General features: G+C 38.8%; 2 protein-coding genes across 7 annotated transcripts in view; both read right to left on the bottom strand.

The window, feature by feature from the left end:
* The window catches only part of KIF5C (kinesin family member 5C), a 326,400-nt gene that overhangs the window by 149,586 nt on the left and 153,830 nt on the right, over nt 1–22,984 (bottom strand). The window lies entirely within an intron of this gene.
* MBD5 (methyl-CpG binding domain protein 5) overlaps nt 8,016–22,984 on the bottom strand; it is a 111,510-nt gene continuing 96,541 nt past the window's right edge. For all 6 annotated transcript variants that reach the window (XM_081167554.1, XM_081167553.1, XM_081167552.1 and 3 more), the window contains 4 exons: nt 20,179–21,387; nt 15,817–15,890; nt 12,540–12,615; nt 8,016–11,458 (listed from right to left, as the gene is read on the bottom strand). In XM_081167554.1, the coding sequence (XP_081023680.1) occupies nt 11,387–11,458; nt 12,540–12,615; nt 15,817–15,890; nt 20,179–21,387 (1,431 nt within the window). In that variant the 3' untranslated portion in view covers nt 8,016–11,386. The remainder of the gene's footprint in view (nt 11,459–12,539; nt 12,616–15,816; nt 15,891–20,178; nt 21,388–22,984) is intronic.

The following is a 22,984-nucleotide window of genomic DNA, read 5'->3' as shown; positions in this document are numbered from 1 at the left end:
TGCTTCACCAGACTCACTGCATAGCCACCAACATCTTCCAGAGTTTTTGTTTGTTTTGTTTTTGTTTTGCTAAGAGTGAAAAAGAAAGTTTGTCAAGCAATTTCATACAGTGCAATACAAATTGTAAAGCAATTTCATACAGCACTATACAAATGATATATAATGACTATGTTCAGACAAAGTGTCTTTTAATTTATTCCCCATTACAGCATAATATCCCCCTATTGTTTACTCTGTTTATATGAAATAATACCCAACAGAGACACACACCAGAGATTATCACTTTTTATAGCAGAATTGTATTAACTATCTCCAAGGAGAGTTTCCTAAGGACATACAAGAGCTTAGGGAGAACTTTAATTTTAATTATGTTTACTTTGTGCTTGGAGAGTCGGGCTGGAAGGGCTTCTCCCTTGGCAAGTTCTCGCACAATTTGCCAATTCATTGTTCTGTTAGTAAAAGCAATAAATATTAATGAGGAGGACAAACAACATGGGATGTAAACTATGTTAACATTGAAAATATACTTTAGAATCCTCATCCTACAATTTGCACAGCTCTCTTGATAGGACGGGAGATGGATGGAAATGATCCAAATTGCCAGTGCATTTTGCCTGGGGGGGAAGCCAAGGTGTTCAAATTATAGACTGCTATCCGACTATTATCTAAGTTGATTAATTGGATGAGTTTTAGCTGATACGCCAGTTATACTAAATTATATCTACATATGGGTAAAAACAATAGTTCAAAATCAAGACGCATGCCTTTCCTTTGTTTTTCAGATGATGTATCCATGTATCATATTCAAAGAGGCATCCCCCACAGTCTTAAGACTATGCTTGCCATTCATAGGTTTTATAAATTTCCGAATGAACACACACAAACCATGAGTAATCAGGGTCACCATCTTTTTCTTTTTCAACTAGTCAATAAAAATAAAATAAACTTTGGGCTATACTGAATGACATATCCATGCCACTGGGAGGCTGCCCTCTGAGAGACATCCTATCACCAACACGAAATTCTGGCGAAAGTCAGATTCAAATTGTGCTGTCCCCATGTCTGTCTACATTTGTCCATGAAAGCTTATGACGATCTGTGCTTTGGATCGATTATCTTTTTGGGCACCGCAGCAGGGCTGGCAGGCACCGGATCTGCTATTCTTACTGCGCTGTCCAAACAGCTTTGCTTCATACTTAGTTGTAGCATTGTCGCAATGGACCTTTGCTCCTGTAACTGAAAGGGCAGCCCTTGGCTCATGGTTCAAAGGGCAGAAACAAGGAATTCCCCTAAAGACCTGATTTTTAGTCCCAGCATTACAGCAGCTAGGAACACCTGAAGACAAGCAAAGCAACACGGCGACAGTAAGGAAAAGAGAAGGCAGGAACTCCGTCCCTTTGATTGAGCGGAAATGGAAAGCAGGAGCAGAACACTGAAAGAAAAATAAAGTTAGACTATATGAAATAGTGCTTCATCTAGTCTTCTGTTGTTGATTGGCAGCAGATCTCCCACGTTCTGAAGCAAATGTGTTGCTTCCTGGGACCTGCAGAAGGCAGGATCTGAATCTAGGACCTGCTGCATGCAAGCATCCTTTGGGAGGAAGGGTGGGATAAAAAAGAAAACACATACATACATACATACATACATACATACATACATACATGCAGCCATTAAGCTATAGTCCCTAAGAAAGTGAGGCGAGTTTAAGAAGCAGAATCTAAAAGATGCAGCAAGTTCTCAAGCTGTTTCCCTCCACCCCTGTGTGCTCCTCAGAGCAAATGTAAAGAGCAAGGAAGCAGGCGTAGTAGCCTGATCTTTACGTGCTGGCTGCAGGCCACCTTTTGTGTCTCCCAATCTGGCTGTCCTATTCTTTTCCTTTTCCTTGTTTCTCTCTCCCTTTAGCAATGCTTTCTCTTAACAGGCAAGGGAAGCAGTAAAAGCTAAAGAAAGTGGCAGACCACTGGAAAATGCTCCAAATTGATAGTATTGGTAGGGTTGCAATGCTAGCATTACACGCAGGGTTGCCATGGTGACTGTGCTTGTGGAACTCGAAGCGGCACTATTTTATTTGTACTTTCAAAAAAACAAGCATCACCAAGTGCAAATTCTGCCACCTCAAATCTCCCCGAAGAGACAACTTCTCTCTCTTTGCTTCACGACTGGTCTTGCCTTTGGGGCTCCGCGTTACAACAAATATACCACGGAACTTGTAGTACAGTATCTGGGCTGCATTTTCCTAATTTGTGAGGAGCGCCTATCAAATCACAATCTAACAAGCTGCACACTCTAGTAATACAGGCACAATTTTCGGTGTTTATCAATTCACAGGGAATGAAGAAAAAAGCATTTGAAGCAATACTACTGCAATACTGAAAATATTATCTTCTGCCTTCTCATACTATAGAAGGGCATACAACTTACATATTGGGAAGGAGGAGAAGAAAAAAAATATGACCTTCCATGTAGAAGGCCAATTGCAAGACAAAATCAACTACTTTCCCTTTTATTAAGTAAAATTTCCTTTCTGAGTTAAATGCTGGATGAATGTGGTCCCAGAGATTTCTCAACCTAACCTGGAGCTGAATTGATTGGCTCATGATTTGGCACAAGTGTCATCTTACACCAAGTTACACCAGGCCGGTTAAAAGCACTATCACTACTTTCAAGAATAAAAAGAAATTATGACATGGCAGCAACGGCTCCTTTGTCATCTAGGCCATTTCTTACAGCTTCAGATTGCAATTTCTAGCCATAAAAATAGCTGTCTTCTCATTGCCACACCCTTGTTCCTCTTTCAACTTGCCTTCTCATCTCCAGTGCCCTTTCAACAGCACAGCCTTGCCTTGTTATTCAATTGGGTAATTTCCTGTGACCTTGGATATTTATACTTGCAGCCACACTGCGTAAGCTCTAATAGTATGTGTTATACCGGCTTTGATATTGCTTAATGGCCATGGCTACCTGCAGAAAATACACAGATAAAAATGGCTGGTAACTTAACATTCAAATTTCATGAAGGCCTCCATCTTCATTTGTGGCATTTTCTCAAAGCAATGCAAAAAAAAGTGTCAAATAAGATATTGCAAAGACACAAACACACAGTTCAACACATTGCAAGATTTAAAAGTAATAACATGAGATTTTAAAATAGGACACACTTTTTGATGAAGATCTTTAAGTTCTTTCAAGTTCTTGTACCTCCACTAAATGCTTTCTGGGGCAATCATCCCCAGGATTGTTTGTTGAATTGCTTTTATGAAAACTTGCTTAAAGAAACAGAGCCTTGGCTCCCACAACATAGTCACTTCCCCAAACAATTGTGTGGAGATACATTTGGAGACCAAAACACCTCATGGATTTGCCTAGATATCCATTGAAGAGTTTTGCATGCAAGTTTCAATTTTGCTAAAATTAAAAAACTTATAGTTGTTCCTTTTTTGAAAAACAGTTGAATCATATAACCTCCATATTGATTTGAGCTGAATCATGTAATAAAACATGAAATAAAAATGGGTTGGCTCTAGAGCTGCATTAGTGGAAGAAATTCTGGTGATGGTGCTATTCTGTAAACGATTGTCCAAGAGCTGGTGGAGACATTGTGTGACTTTATGCAAATGACCGTGTATTGCTTTGTGCAAACAAAACACAACTCTGGATATCAGTTCTCTTTTTTCATGCAAGGATTTTGTGCCAAAAGAGAAAAAAGCCCTTCTTGACAAGGAATGAGCTTCCTGTTCATGGAAGAGCACCTCTGGATCCAATCATAATAGCTCTGAATGCTTGTTGGCCACAAATACATAAAGTATAGCTTAGTAGTGATTTCCAGTTGTTAAAGGCCTTGAATATATTCCATTCATATGCTTCCTTCCAAAATCTCTAATTTTGCCTAAACAATGCTCTTGCAAGGTTTAAATCCCCCAAACCTATTTTCATTCTGAAGGCAGCTTACATAATAAAAGGATAACTACAATTCAAAAAACATTTTTACTTCCTTCATACTACTTCCGTATCTAGAGGTTCTCCCATTTAGATATAGAATTTTAAAAAAATTATATCACTATTATTCTCCATCTCTCCCCATTAGTCGACAGTCTGCATCGGTGTCTCTGAGCCTTGTCATCTATCTCAATATATCAATACTATGAAGTCTAATTGCAACATATCCTTAACTACCTGGAAAATTCCTATTAATGCACTCTTTCCTTCAAATATGTTAGTGTGCTGTTTTATTTATATTTAATGTGTCATAAAATGCATCTTCCAGCGTACCGTCTCATATTCCATTTGAGTATCTGAAAGATAACACTGTGTGTTTCACTGACGGCAGACTGAATGTCCTCATTAGTCATTTAATGTATTTTATTTCTTAAAAGTTTCTTCGCAAACTAACAGAGCACAAAGCAGTAAAAGACCCATTGAAATAAATGGGAGAGTTAAGCTCATGCTTAAATGTCTCCTGCTGAAACCAATGAGACTTCAAAATGATTACCTTTGGGCTAGATCAGGAGTACCCAGTAACTGTAAAGAGGATTCCTTCCATAGATGCTCTAGATGCATCGTTATAGGAAGCCATAGGCTGAGCTCTCACACTCTCTACACTGTTCCTGTAATTGCTTTGTTCTCTAAAACGCATTTATTACTATCTTGAGATGTAATTTATTAATATATAAAATAAAACCTTAGTAATATTAAGGTTAGGGATGCGGGTGGCGCTGTGGGTTAAACCACAGAGCCTAGGACTTGCCGATCAGAAGGTCGGTGGTTCGAATCCCCGCGACGGAGTGAGCTCCCGTTGTTTGGTCCCTGCTCCTGCCAACCTAGCAGTTCGAAAGCATGTCAAAGTGCAAGTAGATAAATAGGTACTGCTCCGGTGGGAAGGTAAATGGCGTTTCTGTGTGCTGCTCTGGTTCACCAGAAGCGGCTTAGTCATGCTGGCCACATGACCCGGAAGATATACGCCGGCTCCCTCGGCCAATAAAGCGAGATGAGCGCCGCAACCCCAGAGTCGGCCACGACTGGACCTAATGGTCAGGGGTCCCTTTACCTTTAACATTAAGGTACTAAAACTGAACGTACCATCAGAATAGCGACACAACCTGTAACCCACATGCACATCGACCAAGGGCACATAGTACATTGTATTTTGGCACTCACTAAAAGGCACAGCTTCTGTTAATATGCCACTGGGAGATAGGCTGATGGGATACCGTAAGACTCATTTACGGCATTCCAGAGGGTCTGTGCTGAATGCCTCTGATCAAAGTTGTCCCATGGAGTGGGTCTCAGGCCAAGTCAATGGATGCTTTTGTTAAGGGGTCAATCACCTTGCACTCTCTATTATTTTGGTCATTAGGACTGGAACAGGAGTTCCAGCAGCAATAAGGGTCCATGTAGTTTATAATCCTGATGCTGGAGGTTGGAACCCTTGCAATTAGGAACAAAGAGGCACGTCAAGTAGGCAACTAACCAGCTAAGAAACTCTCTAGTCAAAGAGAATTTTTGTTTATATAACCTTCAAATAACTTACCTGCAGTTATTTAGACACCATCCAGTAATGCCACAAAGCATCATGACAAGATTGAGTTGGAAGAGAATGAAGACATTTATCTTCTGCATTGCCAGTTCACTCTGGTTCTGGAATTCCAGAACACCTGGATAAAAAGGAATCTTATGTACACTAGTAGTTCAAAAAGATCTGCAACTCGTTGTTGGGATATGAAATTCATTCCAGGAGACATTCAGCCCAATTCAAATCTATTGAACTCTATGCTGAGTTCATTTGTGAGTACGGCTTTCTTCATTTACTTCATTATTGGGAAAGCACTGAATGTGAATTTCAAACATGTTCTCAACCTTAAAGTGAATGAGGAAGATTATGTCCATTTGTAGAGGGTGGAGGGATGAACTAGAACCAAAACATCTGGATAACGTGTATTGGCAGAGCTTAATTTTTTCAGTCCTGTGCTGTCTATAATTGAGTGATATGAACTTGAGAATGAATCTTTGGCAAACTTGCACATTGCAGTTTTCCTTTTATCCATTTTGTATTTATGACCTCTTTCTTTATTGCTTTCTTATCTAATAAGTTACACCATAAATTCAAAACACAGCAGTAGATTACTGTGGCTTATAATAAAACCCACCTGATCTCTCCCCCCACCCCCAATTAATTGAGAGGGAAAAGGTAGCTAGATCTCACTTTCTTGTGTTTTTCATCTGTACAACTGGAAAGCAAATCCATTTTAATTAGTGACATCAAAAGCTTCATATGCTTTCCATGGATGTTTTAATGAGAAATAAATAACTTAGTTTTTTAGTTTTGCATTTAGAAGTCCTCCTTTTTCTCAGTGAGTAATGACAATCTTTGTAGCATGGCTGATGCCAGTGTTTTGGGTAAGGATATATCCAGGATTATGGAGGCAATGGACATTGGGATAGGAGTTTCTGCTTAGCGACACCTTTTGATACAACATCAGGATTGGCAAAAACCTTTAAGGTTAGGTAGAATGGGGTTAGTCAACCATTTCAAAACTCAAGATATATTAAACTAGTACAATTCTTTCCAATTCTAGAATGTGTCTCCCTGCCCCCACAGCATCAAAATACTAGAACAGGGGGTCACTGAACAAAATGGATTGAGGACAAGCAAAAATAAGTATTTCTTCAAGCAACACATCATTCGTTGCCAAAAGATGTAAAGATGTGGTGCTGGCTTATATGGCTTTTAAAAAATAGTATTAGACCAATTCACGGAAGATTTATTTTTCAATGGCTGTAATTCTCCCCCCCCCCCAAAAAGCTTAAAGATGGAACATCAGAAGGTGAAACATGCTAGATCAGGGACCTACAGGACTTTCCATCAAGTCCTGTGAGCTTCCTGTGGGTATCTGGTGGGTCACTGTTGGTGCTAAATTGAATGGACCTATTATCCAATCAAGTAAAATGTAACTACCATGCTTGCTGCACAGCTTCATTGATTAAGTATTAGCTGTCAAAGTAACAGGTTCTTAAAATGTGTAGGATGCACAGGTTCGTAAAATGCCTAAAATGTGCAGGATGCAATGGATCGCAGATACAAAATAATGCATTTTGGGTTTTTTGATCAGTTTCAAGACAACTGTGATCTTCACAAACATACACCCAGTCGCAGGGGAATTAATTGAGAATTCTCTGTTTTAACTACAGATGACCAGTGCAGAATATACAGCCATCATGCAATCTTATTTCTAAATGGACCTGCTGGATACAGTATTTCATGAGTTGACATCTTTATTAACATCTGGACACAACAGGAGAACTGAGTGCTGTGTCCCAGATTTTCTATCATAAGCAAATTATCTGAGGATTTATATATTTAACTCAGTATTAATTTTATGTGTTTTTTCTTAAATAGTACAACATACACCCCATTTTAAGGCAGGGACATGTACCCCCTCCCAGACTGGTGTTGTGCAGACATGGCCCCCTTCCGGAAGAGAACATAACAGTGAGGCTTTTTGTGTGATTTAATCATAATATTGACAATTTTATCAAATTTTTACAAAACTGATATTGTTTCTTTTTTTAAAAAAATCTAACTCTTAGTAAGACTAGAATGGGGTTCTTTTAAAATAGAAAAGCATTCTTATGCTACTGCTCTTCTGGAATATTCATATTAAAAACCCTATGTAGCAAAATACAAACTGTAGCTAATAAAAGGTAATTCAGTCCACCATGATACTTTATACCATTAATATTCAGGGAATCCACAGTAATATTGCGTTATTAGCAAGTTGTATGCACAATGGCATTGGTAAATTTAAATATAAAACTATAAATCAAAACCCCAAACTTAGGCTGTGGCCATAACTGATATGGGACATGTATTAACTTTCCCCTTTAGATATTATTTTCATAACTACTGTCAGCAATCACTTTCAGCCTAAATAATTGGTTTTAGGAACTAAACCCTTTTCATAAATAGAAATAATTATATGGTGTTCATAAAGCTCCATGATAGAAAGAAGAATAATTCCTTTGATTTTTATATAATTTTATCACAACCCACCAAGAATAAATAAATAAATAGACACATGAGGATAGTTACCACTTTATATCCTCAAAACACCACACAAACATCCACTAATAGATCTAATGAGAGGCTAATTAATCTTCTGGGGCCCAACTTTAGTGTCCCACTTGTGATTTCTGTCATTGGGCCAAGTTGCAGAATTCAATTATTCCACTTTCCAAAATGAGGGTATTTTCTCACTCTCTAAATATAGGAGTATCTCATCATAAGTTAGAAAGTTGGCAAAAAAAAAATTAAATGTTAAAATCTTCTGTTAGAAAAATATAGATTTGTTAAACAAAAAAAATAAGCGTAGAAAGAAGGGTTGGGCCTCAATAAAAAAAGTAATTTATGCTTCAATGCAAAGAGAAAGAAATGGCTCTATGGGCAAAATTCAAGTACGAGTGACCAGCGTTTTAATTGTAAAGTAGGTGCAACATTTTTTAAAATGTTACAACACTGCATGACCTGTAATGCTCACAATATTTACATTAACTGCTTACATAAAACCATAAAAACTCTAAAGAGGAAGGAAAAAAAATCTATATGGACTGAAACAAACTATTCCTAGCACCCACATCAATGCCAATATTAACCAATGAAATCAAGTGCACAAAAATACTTTACATAGTCTACTAATGTAAAGTATACATTGGTGAGAAAAGTACAAACCTAATTAGTTAAAAATGTCAAAAGAAGGGTTGGTCAATACAAATTCAGTTTTAGGGACCAAAAAAAAAAAAAAAAAAAACTTGGGGGGGGGGGGAGAGAACTAAATATAAACATACACCCACTCACCCAAACATACACACACACATGAGTATTCATGAATAGAAACATCTGTTTAGACGAGAGCAGAAAGCAGGCTGGTACGAAAAATGGACATTAACTCTTTAAACATAACAAACACATCAACTCGTAACAAAACAAAACAAAAAAAAAGAGTGCTAACTAAACTACACAAAAGATCACTTCACATGAGATTTCATGTAGGATTATGGCAGGCCGCCCTGCCATTACACAAAAGACAAAATGAACCTACCCAGCAGAAGGAAGGGTTTCTGTCTCCAGGCCACTGTAGCTTAGTGTAGCTAATTGCATTCCCTCGGGTTGGGGTGTGGCAAAAAGGGAAAAGGGCTGGGTCCACATGTGATAAGAGCAAGTCCTCTAGCCCAGGGGTAGTGCTGTGTGCGTTGGCACAGGAGAGCGGACCATGGGCATGTTGCTCCCTCAGATCCCTCTGGGGCTAATGGGGCTCATATCACATAGGAAAATGGAGTAGGTGACGTGGGCAGGGAATGAATACTCCTTGTGTAAGCACTAGATTTTGGTTATGGTTCTATCAGCCATGGATGGTGCCAATTACCAGCAGTCTTTGCTAGGAGAGGTAACTAGGCCATTATAAGGAACGAAGTTCCAGAATAAAACACAATGGTGGCTTCCCAGATGAAGAGGTAGAAGGTGGTCCTAAGGACTCCATCTTGGGCCCAGGCATGGCAAACAGAGAATATGTTTTGGGCTGGCTGGGGAGAAGGGGAGGGCCACTGCTGCCACACGCAGCATCAACACTGAAAGTGACACTGCGTTACGCTTTCTTTTAAAGATACTGGTATTTTGAGAATGCCTCGCGGTTTTAGGTTTGTGTAGTGTATGATCAGCTTTCTAACGCACGCTTCACATTTCTTTCAAACTTAACATAACATAAATAATCTGGTTAATAGATTCAACCTGCACATTTCTGCCACATTTATATGTATATATATATATATATAAATATATATATATAAATTCATATAAATTTATATATATATAAGAATCTGTTAATGGTATAAATAATTCTTATTAAATAAAATAAATCTGATATGTTACATAATACTGATAAAATCATTGGCTGGGATCCAAAGAGCTACCTTTAAGGTACATCCCAAGATTTGGGTGTGCCTAGCTGGATTCTTTTTGACACAAATATCCTTTTAACCAGAGACCCCACGCTGTATCATAAACTGTTTTTGTAAGTCCACTCAGGTTCAGAAGTGGTTTGCTACCCATATGGTTGGGAAGGAGATTTTCTGTTCAAGAAACACAGGCCCGTTGGGTGCACAGAACTAGTTCTGCAGTTCTTTGGATCCTGGCCAGTGCTGCTAGTAGTTTTGTAAGCCACCTTTCAGAACTAGAATATTAATACTGGCCAGTGGGCATCAGTATCATCAGTAGGGTGATTCAGTGACCACTTGTGCTGAGAGAGTCCCACTGAACTCCATAAAAACACCCAGGCACAACTGGCCACTGAAAGATCTTCTTTAATTTTAGGAACATTTTTTTCTGAACTGTAAGGTCTGACAATTAAAAAAATTAGCAATGAGCATGGTTCTTAAAACTGGGCTATTGCTCCCATACATTAAAATCAACCATGTCCCCCGTTTCAAAATATTGGGCTAGCCAATTTAGGCTATGAAGGGGTTCAGAAGAAATATTGGTATAAGATGAACTTGATTTTAAAAACAGGTGGCTATGAAACTCTGTTAAAGCAATAGCGGACTAAAAATATTCTATCTAAATATTCTTAATAAAAAAAATCTACAGCATTCTACTTTAAAACTCAGGCAAATAATAATAAAAATGCAACCAGCAGTTGCAATGTTTGACTTCTTAATTTGACCTGCGATCCCACATCCCTTTAGGAATCTGCAAGGTTGCACTCTCCTACAGAGACCTTAAATGGAGTACAGCACACTTCCAGGCAAGGTTCATTCCAAACAGACACTATAAATGAACACTCAGTGGCGAGAAGTGTTATGTCATAATTAAGGTATTACATAATCATGCCTTTTCAACTGCTGTTAAATACAAAAACAGCATCTTTTACATTATTATATAAAAGCATTTAGGCTGTATTTTTATTTATCACTTTACACTGGTAGTCTCTTGTATGTGTACTCAATAGAAACCAAAGAATTTTGTACACTATTTTTTTGTACAATAAAAGATAAAGTGTGCATTAGGTACGCTTGTACACGACAATATTGTACATTATTTACATTTGAGATATCGTCATGAAATTCTGTTTTATCTATATACACAATGAAAATTTTGCAGAAACATTTGGACTATTTCTTATAATCACAATTTTAGTATTATAGAAAAAAGGGTTCTATACACACACTGTAATCTTTTGAAGATCTGGATTAACTTCTCCTTCTTTACCAATAAGAATACTGTACCACTGTTTTGTTTAGCACCCTGTGGTGATGAACTCTATCCATCCTGATATTATATATATATGTGCATGTTGTTTTTTTTAAATAAGTACTGGACCAGTAACAAAGACATTCAATGTTATCTAGAGATCTTCCTCCTCTTGGGTTTTGGAGGCTTCAGCTGTCTGTCTCCCTGTGGAATTTGGTGCACCTGAAAAAAGCACAAAGGTAACAACAACAATGAAAATGCTGGAAGCCAGTTAATAATAATGAAGTACTTCTTATTTATAGAGTATTTTTTTTCATTGTGTTCAAAGCAGCCCATATACGTCATCTCCATAATCCTTATAAACACCTATGCTTTATTATTGGGTTAGATCCTATAAAAGACCTGCATTCATAAAATGGGGCTTTCTGGCCTCCCCCTGCCAAGAATAGTGTTTCAGATTTTGGCAGTAGGGGGTAAAGCTACAGATAGGAGGTCAGGAGAAATCAGCACCCACCCCAAGTTGGGAAACAGAAGCATTTTCATGCTTGTGCCGAGCACCATTAGACCCAAGTAATTATTCCCATAGTAGAGGTGGGGATACAGAATGACAGTGAGCTGCCTACAGTGATGCAGCTAGGTAACGTTAAGAGTCTGCCCTGAATGGTGTTACCACCACGCCCCTTTCGACTGTAAATGTGTATCCCTTCCCAACTGTAGGAGTGATGAAGCCAAACAATTTGTATGCAAGCCAAGAGGAAGTGTGCTAGACTGAGGCCCATTGATCATTTATTATGTATATTGCAAGTTGCAATTCTTTATTTACTTACCTGCGATTAAGCCTTATTGAACTCAAAGGAACTTCCTTCTTGATAGACATGCACTTGATTGCACTATAAGGGACCTTGAGTATGAGGCCTGTGGTTCCAGACTTAAGAGATGTCATTAAAAGGTCCCATTCTATTTATTCGCTTGCTTTCTTACATTCATATATCCCACCTTTCTTCCATTTTGGAACTCAAGGTGGTGTATGTTAGGTTCCCATGAGGTTTCCCATCCAGGCACTGACAGATGCAGACCTGCTTGGCTTTAGAAAACTTCATCAAGTCTCATGTCTTCATATCAAATGCTAGGAATAATCTATGGTAGCTTCTAGTTCTCTGGGGTTGCTGAAATTATAATGGCTCTCTAATTGTAGGATTTAGGTTCAGTTGCAAAAATAGAACCATCAATTTGTTAGAATCACCCCCCTACCCCCACCCCTGGCTGCTTTAAATAAGTTATATATTCTGCAGTTGGTACTCACATTCCCAGACATTTTGTCAAGTTCACTCATGGCCTCATGTATAGCAGCTTCTAAATGATTATTTAGCTTCCCACTTCTAGGATTAAAAACAAAGGAAAAAAATTACAGGAATGCCCATGACTTTTTGTAGTAGAATATGCAATTTAAAAATATGTAATTTAAAGACATAAACTACAAACTGAAATAACATTCTACTCAGATTTTCAGCCATGGGAGACCATCCATTGCATACCATATAGCAGTTTAGATTAAACGCAGCCTATGCCTCAAAAAGCATAAAAACAAAAAAAGCAAACTGTAACTTAAAAAAAATTGCATACACTAAACACATAGGCATAAAATCAATCTTTTTTTCTACATGAATTGCAAATTAACTTTATGGGGCAATCAGTATTTTAGTTTGCCTCGTTTAAAGGTGTTTCTTTTAAAATGACAAACTGCACAACAAAGAACACGTTGCTCAAAAGCAGAGCATGGAATTATCACATTTTTACTAAAATGCTAAAGTGGATGTTTGAAGAAAGCACTGGTTGTCGTGGTGGGGGGAGAGGGAGAGAGAGAGAGAGACAAAGCAGCAGGTATCAAGAGGATAATGTATCTCTCTTTTTAACTCAGCTATGTGCAATCAGTATGTGCGCCAAAAAAAATTGCCTCTCACAAAGGCATGATTCAACTATTTAGGCTGCTTTAAAGAATCACCAACTGCTGCAGAATTTAACAATGGCTTGCTTTACCTGAGTCCCAAACTGAACAACACTGCATTTATTCCATAGCTGGAGAGTTCAATATGAAGAAAGCTTCTACAGTGTGTCTTCTACCTTCAGTCTAATTACAGAATATTCCATGATATCTATGGCTTTTATGGATCTTAGGGTTCCATATATGCTTATGTACTTTAGGGCCATTTGCACAATATTCATTTCTTATGTGCATATAGCACCCATAGTGGAAACTCCATTTACACTGTCAGGTGTGACAAACACATCCAAGTTCATTTTGCAACAGAGATTAAACAGACACATTATGGCATATGCAGAGTCTATTCAATTTTCTACATATATGTTGTATCCAGGAAGCAAATCAATCTTGTCTGTGTTGGCCCTTGGTTACGGAAAGAAACAGATAACTGGGTGTCTTTTGCAGGGCAGTATACAGTAATTAAGCTAACCAATTATTCTGGATGTTTTTCAGAATTTTTCAAATTGCTTAACATGCAACTTTTTAGTGCCTTGTTTTAGTTTCATAGCTGTCGTGCTATATGTGTAATTTTCTTCAGAATTCACCCATCAACTGCACCATGACCACACGGTGGCCAGAAGAAAACTGGCCCGCAAACATTTAATCTTGCCTGCATCATTTATATTGCACTTTTATCCAAGTGGTCTGTACACAAAAAGGACTGAAATATTAAGGACTCTTCAGAGAAACCGGAGGAAGTGATAATATGATTAGATATTACAGGTGCAGAATACACCTCTTTCTAGAATGGTCAAATTGAAGACTTACATGTTTGCATGAAATGACTGCATGTCTTTGTGGCAGAGAACGTTTCAGATTCACTCAAACACAATTGGATTATTATGAAAATAAAATAGCAAGGTATATGGGATGTTCCCCCGCCCCCACTTTGTTTTAGGTTAGATGTGTTGGGCTGTCTGTGGACATGTAACCATGGTCTGCCTTTGCCCAGGAAATACATTGGTCCTTTTGGGCCATAATGCCTTTATGGGTGCACTGTCCTGAGAGAATCTTAAATAGAATCTCCTGAGCAGTTACAGGTGCCCCTACCAATCTTCATTGTCTGCACCCCCAACTGATGATTGTAGATAAGGTGTCATGAGATAAGGTGCAGACAAGAAGTCTGTGTGGCTGGCCTAAAAGCATGGCCCAGTCAGAAAGCTCCTTCTGATATAGCTCAACAGCCCCTTCCGTTACCATAATGCACAGTAAGCTTCCTTCTCCCCCTGTGTGGGAGAGAACTATTTTCCTATGGTGCAGCCCTACCTGGCAATGGTTGCCTGTGAATGTGGGGAAGCGATTGCCTTGAATTTAATAGATATAAGAAAAGATTAGATGAAACAAAATTCAAATAGTGAATTTTATTTATAAAAGCCTTCCTAAGGTACCCCGGAGTTAACAAATATAAATCATTTTGCTATAACGTTACAGTAACAGGCAAACAGTAATATTGACAGAAGTTAGAACTGGTAGCAGTATTGTTTTTGTAGTCATGCAGATATAGTACTTTCCTTTGTGTCCTATACAATGTATGCAGAATTGATGCTAAAAGTGCCAAAACTAAAATTTGTTTAACTTCAAATATTATCCTGATATAAACAACATATTTGTGTAGCCTACATTTTATTTTGGTGTACCTCTTGTCTAATTACTGCATGTGTTCAAATAAATGTCTCCGCTCTCTTCCCCCGCCCCCTGCCTAGCTGCTTGTGTGGTGCTACATTTGAAAGGGGGTGTTTGTGCTTAGCTAAACTAAAAAGGGTGTTAATTGCTTCTCCTCTGACTGATGTGCCCTCTCTGCAGGCTGCTCACTTAATTGCTCACCTGCTCATTGCTTTTTAATCTGTTAAGGTGTATCGTTTTTCCCCTCTCTACAAGATGCATAGTGGCTTTAAAGCTGTGGTCTACTTTTCAGTGTGGTAATTACTAATGGGATACACTAATCAGCTTGTTAGCTCATCAGGGAGCATGTTAATTTCATGATCTCTGGCAAGCTCTATGGATGGGCTTGGCTAATTGCCATCTTTGGGATTAGGAAGGAACTTCCCCAGCTCAGATTGGCTAGTGACTGGAGGGGGGGGGGGAGACAGAGAGAGAGAGAGAGAGAGAGAGAGAGAGAGAGAGAGAAGAGAAGGAAGATGGGCAAAGAGGCAGTGGCTTTTGTTGTCTCATCTTCTTCCAAGCCCAACTGACTCCTAATTGGTGTGTGTGCATGCATATGGAAGCTGTAAACACACCAAAAACTACAATTCTTCTTTCAAATTAACTTCAGTCTTTGTAAAGAGTGTCATTTATCTCTAGGATAAAGTGAACCCATCCTATTAGTGCAAGAATTTCTGCTTGTGCAATAAGACTTGCCCTCTTCTGTCTCCGCACGTGTGACCTACACCCTCTCCAAATCTGCTCTGGAGGTTGGGGGAAAACCTCTAGGACAGGATTAGTGGGTGCACCAGGTGGGAGAACATTTCATTGGGCACTGATGAAACGTAAGACTTAGTGCTACACTGGAATCCACTCTTCATATATTTAGAATGCTTACTTTCTATTCCTCTTTCTGACATGGTTGTAGGCTTCCAGACCTTCTGTTAGTGTCTTCAACTTATCAGGCTCCACCTGAGTAAAGACATGAACACCAAGTCAGTCATTTTCAGAGTTTTCTTACAACTTTGTATCACGGTTCTTAACTATATTTACCACTTGTGAGAGCAGATGAAGACAACTATTCTTCACTCAGGCATCCAGTTATTAAATAATGATTTGCAGATAGACACACAGCCTTACAGTCTATGATCCCATGGGTTTCTGTCTCCATAACATTAATCTGCTTTTTAAACTCAGTTATTCAAGGCAACAACAGAGACACCTTCAGATACATTATACAAACAAAAATAAAAACCTTCAACACTGACTAAAGCCCACCTGGCATGGACAGCAAGGAAGGCCTCAGTCAGTAGAACATGAGACTCTTAATCTCAGGGTTGTGGGTTTGAGCCCCATGCTGGGCAAAAAGATTCCTACATTGCATGGGACTGGACTAGATGACCCTTGTAATACCTCCCAACTCTACAATTCTATACAATACAATTCTAGAATTCTTCTGGGCTTCTTGAAGGTGAACAATACAGTCACAGTAAAAGTGTCCTATAGAATGCAAACCAATTGGCACACATGCCAAAATGTGCATGAACATTACTCACAGGTATAAGTCACATATAAAACCCCTTGCATATCTATATTTACATATGAAAAATCTGTTCTGTATGTGGATGATTTTGCAATTGTACAGTGCCAAATCTACACATGAACGTTTAACAATTCATATTAGTAACAACATTTCTTCCATCTAGGTCCCGCACTGCATAAGAGCCAAGGACTAGCTCAAACACGAGAGAACATCTTGGCTTACAACTCTCATGATATATGTTTTAGTGGTGGCAGCAGGAATAGCACCAACTGCCTAATATTGTGCTGGTTTTTGGCAAAAAGTCCCAAAGTCACACAGGAAAATTATAAAAGGGCATTTTTCAGAGCAGGATAGAAGGAAAAGATTAATCATGGCACTTATTGCAACATCATCAGGGAGTTTAGGGTTAACACAACTGAAGTCCCAACTTACTTGCCTCAGATTTAATGTTACTTTAACTTTAGTGGAAACAATCAAGGTTTGCACCGTATCAGCTAAAGTCTTGGATAAAATTTACCGGTACCTGTCTACACAATTTAAATGGCAAGTGAATGAGGTGGTCTGTAAAACAATTATGCTTAATCTTAGTATCATTGATTATTAAAGCAACACATTTTGTTTTGGTACCAATATTCCACTATACAATTTAGTCCACTGTAATTAACAACAAAAACTACAAATTGGGCAACACTAAAGAGAGTTCAGCTGTTGTGAAATAAGGAATAAAAATTATAGATTTCAGCACCAGATGGCTCAAGTCAATTCCATTTCTAATTGAACTTTGTAAAAGCATGATTTTGTGCAGCCGTATGTACAAATGACATTACAATTATTATGTGTAGATAACTTTGTTTTTCAGATGGTATTCAAGAACTTCACAGTTCATTTCACCAACCCAATCAATGAAATTAACATTTAAAATCTGAAATGAATTCTATTAGTTTATCTTCATTGTTGCATCTTTGGTGTTTTTTCTTTTAAACAAAACACACACACACACACACACACACACACACACACACTTAAATAGACAATTATCTTTTTGTATCAATAATAGCGAATTTATACATTGTATGAATGCATAAAGTCAACTGAACCATCACAACAACAAAACTCCTGCTATGAACTTCAATCGAGCAACAGGACTGAAACCTAAAGCCTTTATCCTGAACGTTTGCACGATGTAAGAACTTGGAGTGGCCAATTAACTTTACATCAGTATGTATCACAGCATTTGTGATATGGCAGTGGTAGAGCATTTGGTGTTCCGTATACTTTTTAACTGATCTGAGGACTCCAAAAGGGTAAATATAGGCATTTGCTGATCAACACCATAATGCTATCACTCTAGCAATGTCCCCACTGTATGGAATCGATAACTGTGGATCCCATTCTGATGTTAGTATTGCCTATCTGAAGTTAAATCAGAACAGATATAATATCAGCTATATTAAAGCTCAGCATAGAACGAACATGCTGAAGAGATTATCTGAAGATATGAATCTGGGATACTAATTCATTTTGCATTAGTAAATCTTATATTATGACAATTTTTAATCCCTGAAAAAAGGTTCTCCAGAGCATAGTACTTATATCTCATCTCATACAGAGTTAAATAGTCCTTTGATGAGAAGTACAGGGAAAGCAGCTTCTTGACTCAAGATGTAAAAGATTCCAAAGATGCTTATAGTGGGCACAGAACCCCATTTTCTAGCTCTGGAAATTAACTTACGACAGCCAATTTATAATTCACAAGTGATGTCATCATTTAATACAGATCATCATGATGAACACGCATGCAGCGAACTGTTCTAGAGTTCCTGGCCAATATTAAATTTATTTCATTTATTTATCTGAATTTGTATACTGCTTAATTGTAAATAAAAACTCAAGCAGTTTACAAAGAATATAAAATATACGTTACAATTGTCAATGGAAGTCAAAGTTATCAATGGTGTTTTTGTTTTTTTTAAAGAAATCACCTTAGCACTATCTCTAATAACATTTAGTTATATTTTCCTTTATTAAAAATATTTTTACTGCATATTTCTATTGGAAAAACCTCTGGGGATCTGAATTGATATGATTCTCCTCCAAAAAATTATTTGAAAAAACAATAAATGCACAGAATGTCCTAAAATTATAATGAACTTCCTGGAATTACCTCTTGGTATAAAGGTTTTAAAATCAAAAATCCATTAAACTTCCATTAATTTAACAAGTCATAAATTAAGAGTAACACAATGTGGCTGCGGTTAAAGTAGTAACAATATCTACTAATAAATGTTCCTACAAAAGCTAGTCGGTCGAATTTTTTGTTTTGTTTGAGAAGCTGCATCTCCCATCTGTTGTAATATGAAGACAAGCACTTAACTTTGAAACACAGGCCTTAGGTTTTAACACTGGTATTGAAGAACTTGGTACAATCAATAGTAGAGTTTTGATTTGATCAACACACCTCATTCTGTTAGGACAGTTTCATTAGCTTTGGCTTGGATCCAAAGGACCATGTGTACAAGGAGACCCTCTCCCTCTATCCAGCCCCATAAAAAGTGTTCCAGATGGTCAGGGGACTTTTTAAAATACCATATTGGCTTGAATATAAGCCTCACCTTTTCCCCAAATTCCGACTGTGAAAAGTTAAATTGCGGCTTATATTCGCAACCTTACGGTATGCAGCCAGGAGAGTGGGGCCAGGGGTGCAGCAAAGCAATGCCCACCCTGCACATAGTCCCCTGTCCTCTCCCCCAAGGCCGGGAAGGGAGAGAGAGGAAGGGGAAAGGCTGCTGGCAATGCAGCGTGGCTCCCCCCCCCCCCCAGTATGCAGCCAGGAGCAGCGAGGAAGGGAGCAGCTTATATTCAGGTATTTTTTCTTTTCTCTCTCTCCCCCCTCCAATTTTAAAGATGTGGCTTATATTAGGGCCAATACAGTAGTACGGGGGGGGGGGGACTAGCAACAATAATAAAGTTGATGATAACTATTTTTAAATTAAAAGGTAAAGGTACCCTTAACCGTTAAGTCAGTCACAGAGGACTCTGGGGTTGCGGCACTCATCTTGTTTTATTGGCCAAGGGAGCAAGCATACAGCTTCCAGGTCATGTGGCCAGCAGGACTAAGCTGCTTCTGGCGAACCAGAGCAGCGCACGGAAAGGCCGCTTACCTTCCCGCCGGAGCGGTACCTATTTATCTACTCGCACTTTGACATGCTTTTGAACTGCTAGGTTGGCAGGAGCAGGGACCGAGCAACGGGAGCTCACCCCTTCACGGGGATTCGAACTGCCAACCTTCTGATTGGCAAGCCCTAGTCTCTGTGGTTTAGACCACAGTGCCACCCGTGTCCCTACCTTTAAATTACCATGCATTATAATAAATGTGAATGTTGTACAAATTTTTACGACTTCGGGGAATTAAATAAATCTATCATAAATTCATATTTAAAAGGCATCAACAGTGTAAGTTGTCAGAATGCATTTTGTGTATTTTTTTAAAAAGTAAATTGGTCCTTTCCCTGAGCTGTCTGTAAGGCTCACAAGTAGGAGAGAAAAGCAACCCTGCCCCTTTGCGACTGTAGTCATGAAATAGGAATGAAAACTCCATCAGCACATTAAAGGGTATAAGCAATAATATCTTTTCAAAAAGCAACAGAGAGATTAAAATATTGTGTAAGAGACACATTTGTTACTAATAAGATAAAATAAATGCATATATAAATATACCTTCCCATCCTCAGTGCTCTGTTGACATGAGTTGTGAATATCATCTTCTCTTACTAGTTTACCAGGCCATGAAGTCAGTCCTTTTATTTGGCCCCAGACCAAGTCCCCAACGTTAAACGTCCTTGGCCTGTAATGTAGCAACTCATTTGAAGAAGGGGATTCAGGATTCCTTAGGTCATCTTCACTACTAATGCTTTTAGCATCTGAAGGACTAGGCACACACCCATTAATGCTTTTGGCATTAAAGTCCCCATTATAATGGATGTAGTCTTTAACTAGAGAACTTTCAAAGCTATTGGAGGAACTTGGAGACTGCTCCTCCACTGCCAGGTCTTGTTTAGAAGCATTCAGCAACTCTCCAAAACCTCTGCTTTGTTGAGGCCTGTTTCCATTCATGTGTGCACATCGTTCCACAGTGTTCTCTAGTCTTTCTTTAAAACTCATCATAGTTCTTTTGTAATTGCTATACCTGAAGTTCTCCTCCAACATCTTATCACTTTGACAATTTCGCTGGGGTAACAGTATTGGATGCTGCTTGCCTTGAACTAATGGCAGTGTGGAGACATTATTAGGTCTTTCATGGCAAGGACTGCTGTGGATATGGGATGAATGGTCTAAAAATTCCTCACACTTCCATCTGTTCATTTCCCCTCCAGGGCTTTGTTCCCCTTCCCATTGTTTTTTGGGCGTGTTGCAACCTGTTGTCTTATAGTATTCCAAGCCCTCCCCCTCACTGGAATTTTTAAGGTGTTCTGAATTCTTCAATATTCGTGCCCCCCTCGTGTTCCTTGCCCTACCTTCATGATCAGAAATGCCAACGTTTCTTCCGTGGATTACTGCACTGACCGCACTAGAAAGATTTAATGGGTCACCAATTGAGGCTGTGAAGGCACTCATGGCACTCAGGGCTGGAATGGGGCTCATTTGTGTCGTACTGTTCACTGCAGTGGTGATAACTACTTGCATCCCCTTGCTTGCAGCATCTACCACTGCTTTGTAGACAGCATCGACTGAACCATCTCCCGGGGTAGCTAGGCTGAGGCTGTCCTTTGCCTGGTGCCCTACAGGCGGCTCTGTCCTTTGCTGCAAGTTGCACACCGTATCTTGAAATGGAGGAAGTGGGGTGTTGGAACTCTCGGGAACTGGTGGCATCCCCATCTGACTGATCATTCTTTTGTTCAGAAAAGCTGCCTCCTCTTGCATTCTCACCTTTAAAAATCAGAAGGAGGGGAAATAAGATCAGGTTTTGTTTGGTTTCTAATAGCAATTTCAGGTCACAATTGTTTCAAGTCAAGACAAAAACTAAAAGCATGCGTGAAGAACTACTATTCATATTGATTCAAATTCATTTTTCATGTTGTTAGAAGTGAATGAAAACACACAGGGACAAAAATAAAATATAGTCTATGCCTTTCCCTAATCAAGACACTGCCCAATCTCCAAATCCGGCAGCTAACCACAAACAGGAGCAGGTGCACCACAATATGTTACTGGGGAGCAAATAGTGCTAAACTGCTCGCCTTAAAAAGTTCTGTATTTTTATACCCTTGTTAGCAGAATGCAACTACATGCCCTGGTAAGGCTTCCAATCCTACAAGCTCAACCTCAGTTTTTTCCTATTCTTGATTCCTTCCTTTGGCTTGAATTACCCCGAAACACATTGCATATGAGGAAGTCACCCTTGCAGTCCCTGGGAAATGCTACTAATAGGCCCTTACAGCACGTACACTCCTTGGAATTCTGCATGAACCTACCTATACTTTCAGATCTTCTTCAGAGGCCCTCTGCTGTCTGTGGTCCCTACTGGTTACCTAGGGTAGGGCCTTTTTGGCAGCAGTGCCATAAGGAACCCTCTTCTTGGGAAACTCTCCTTTCTCTTGGCACTTTTTCTAGAGAGCCTTTAGAAGATGATGAGCTTGAGGCAATGCTCTGCTTGTGTTCAGCTGGGCATGTCTGCCTTTATACTTTTCAAGTAAGTTATTGTTTTATGTTTCTGTTTTGCTCATGTAACTTCTGTTTTATTCCATGTTTTAATATGCTTTTGGATTTGTGAGTTTCCTAGGAGTTTTATTTATTTTTTTACTTTAAAAAGTGGGAGGACAATGGTGATACTACTTCTCCTTTTATTGCTCCCCCTGAGGAGGGGGGCGGAGTTGGCTTCTGCTATTTAAATTCAGTTTAAGTCTATAGGATCTAAAGTGCAAAATCTGCCCTTAAGATTGCAGCCTCATTGAATACCTTGATAATGTTTTCTCAGTCTCCATGCATGGAGTTTCTTGCGTTTTCCACCTATTTGATAAATTATCCCTTTATCTAACCATCACTGCAAATGTTTCCTTTGAAAAACCCTTTATCACACACTTGCCAAGTTCACAATCTACTATCCAGTTGAAATGAAACACGTATATTCTATATGTATTATTGTAAGTATCACTCTCATGCTACCAAACATTTGTTTGTTTATGTATTCATTTACATTATCTACCAGCTGTCTTTCAGAATAAGCCATCCCAAGGCAGCGTAAAATAAAAGATATTAAAACAACACAATAGAATATGAATAGCTAAATGGCAGCAAAATTCAAACTGAGAAAAGCCAGCAACAGACCAATCCAAAGATTAGAAAATGAAAGAGTCTTCAGGGTTTGTTTATTATTCTGAAGTGAGGGAGCCAAACAAAGTTAGCAGGAGAGGAAGTTCCAGACTAGCAAGAGGCTATATCAGATTTCATCGACTCATTACAGTCAGGTAAAAGCATGTGCCCTGCAAATCAGTAAAGGGCAAAGTCTGGGGACAGGAGGCATTTC

This window comes from Podarcis bocagei (assembly GCF_964188305.1).
Source record: "Podarcis bocagei genome assembly, chromosome: 1".
NCBI classification, from domain to species: domain Eukaryota; kingdom Metazoa; phylum Chordata; class Lepidosauria; order Squamata; family Lacertidae; genus Podarcis; species Podarcis bocagei.
This window is presented reverse-complemented; position numbering and strand designations above follow the sequence as displayed.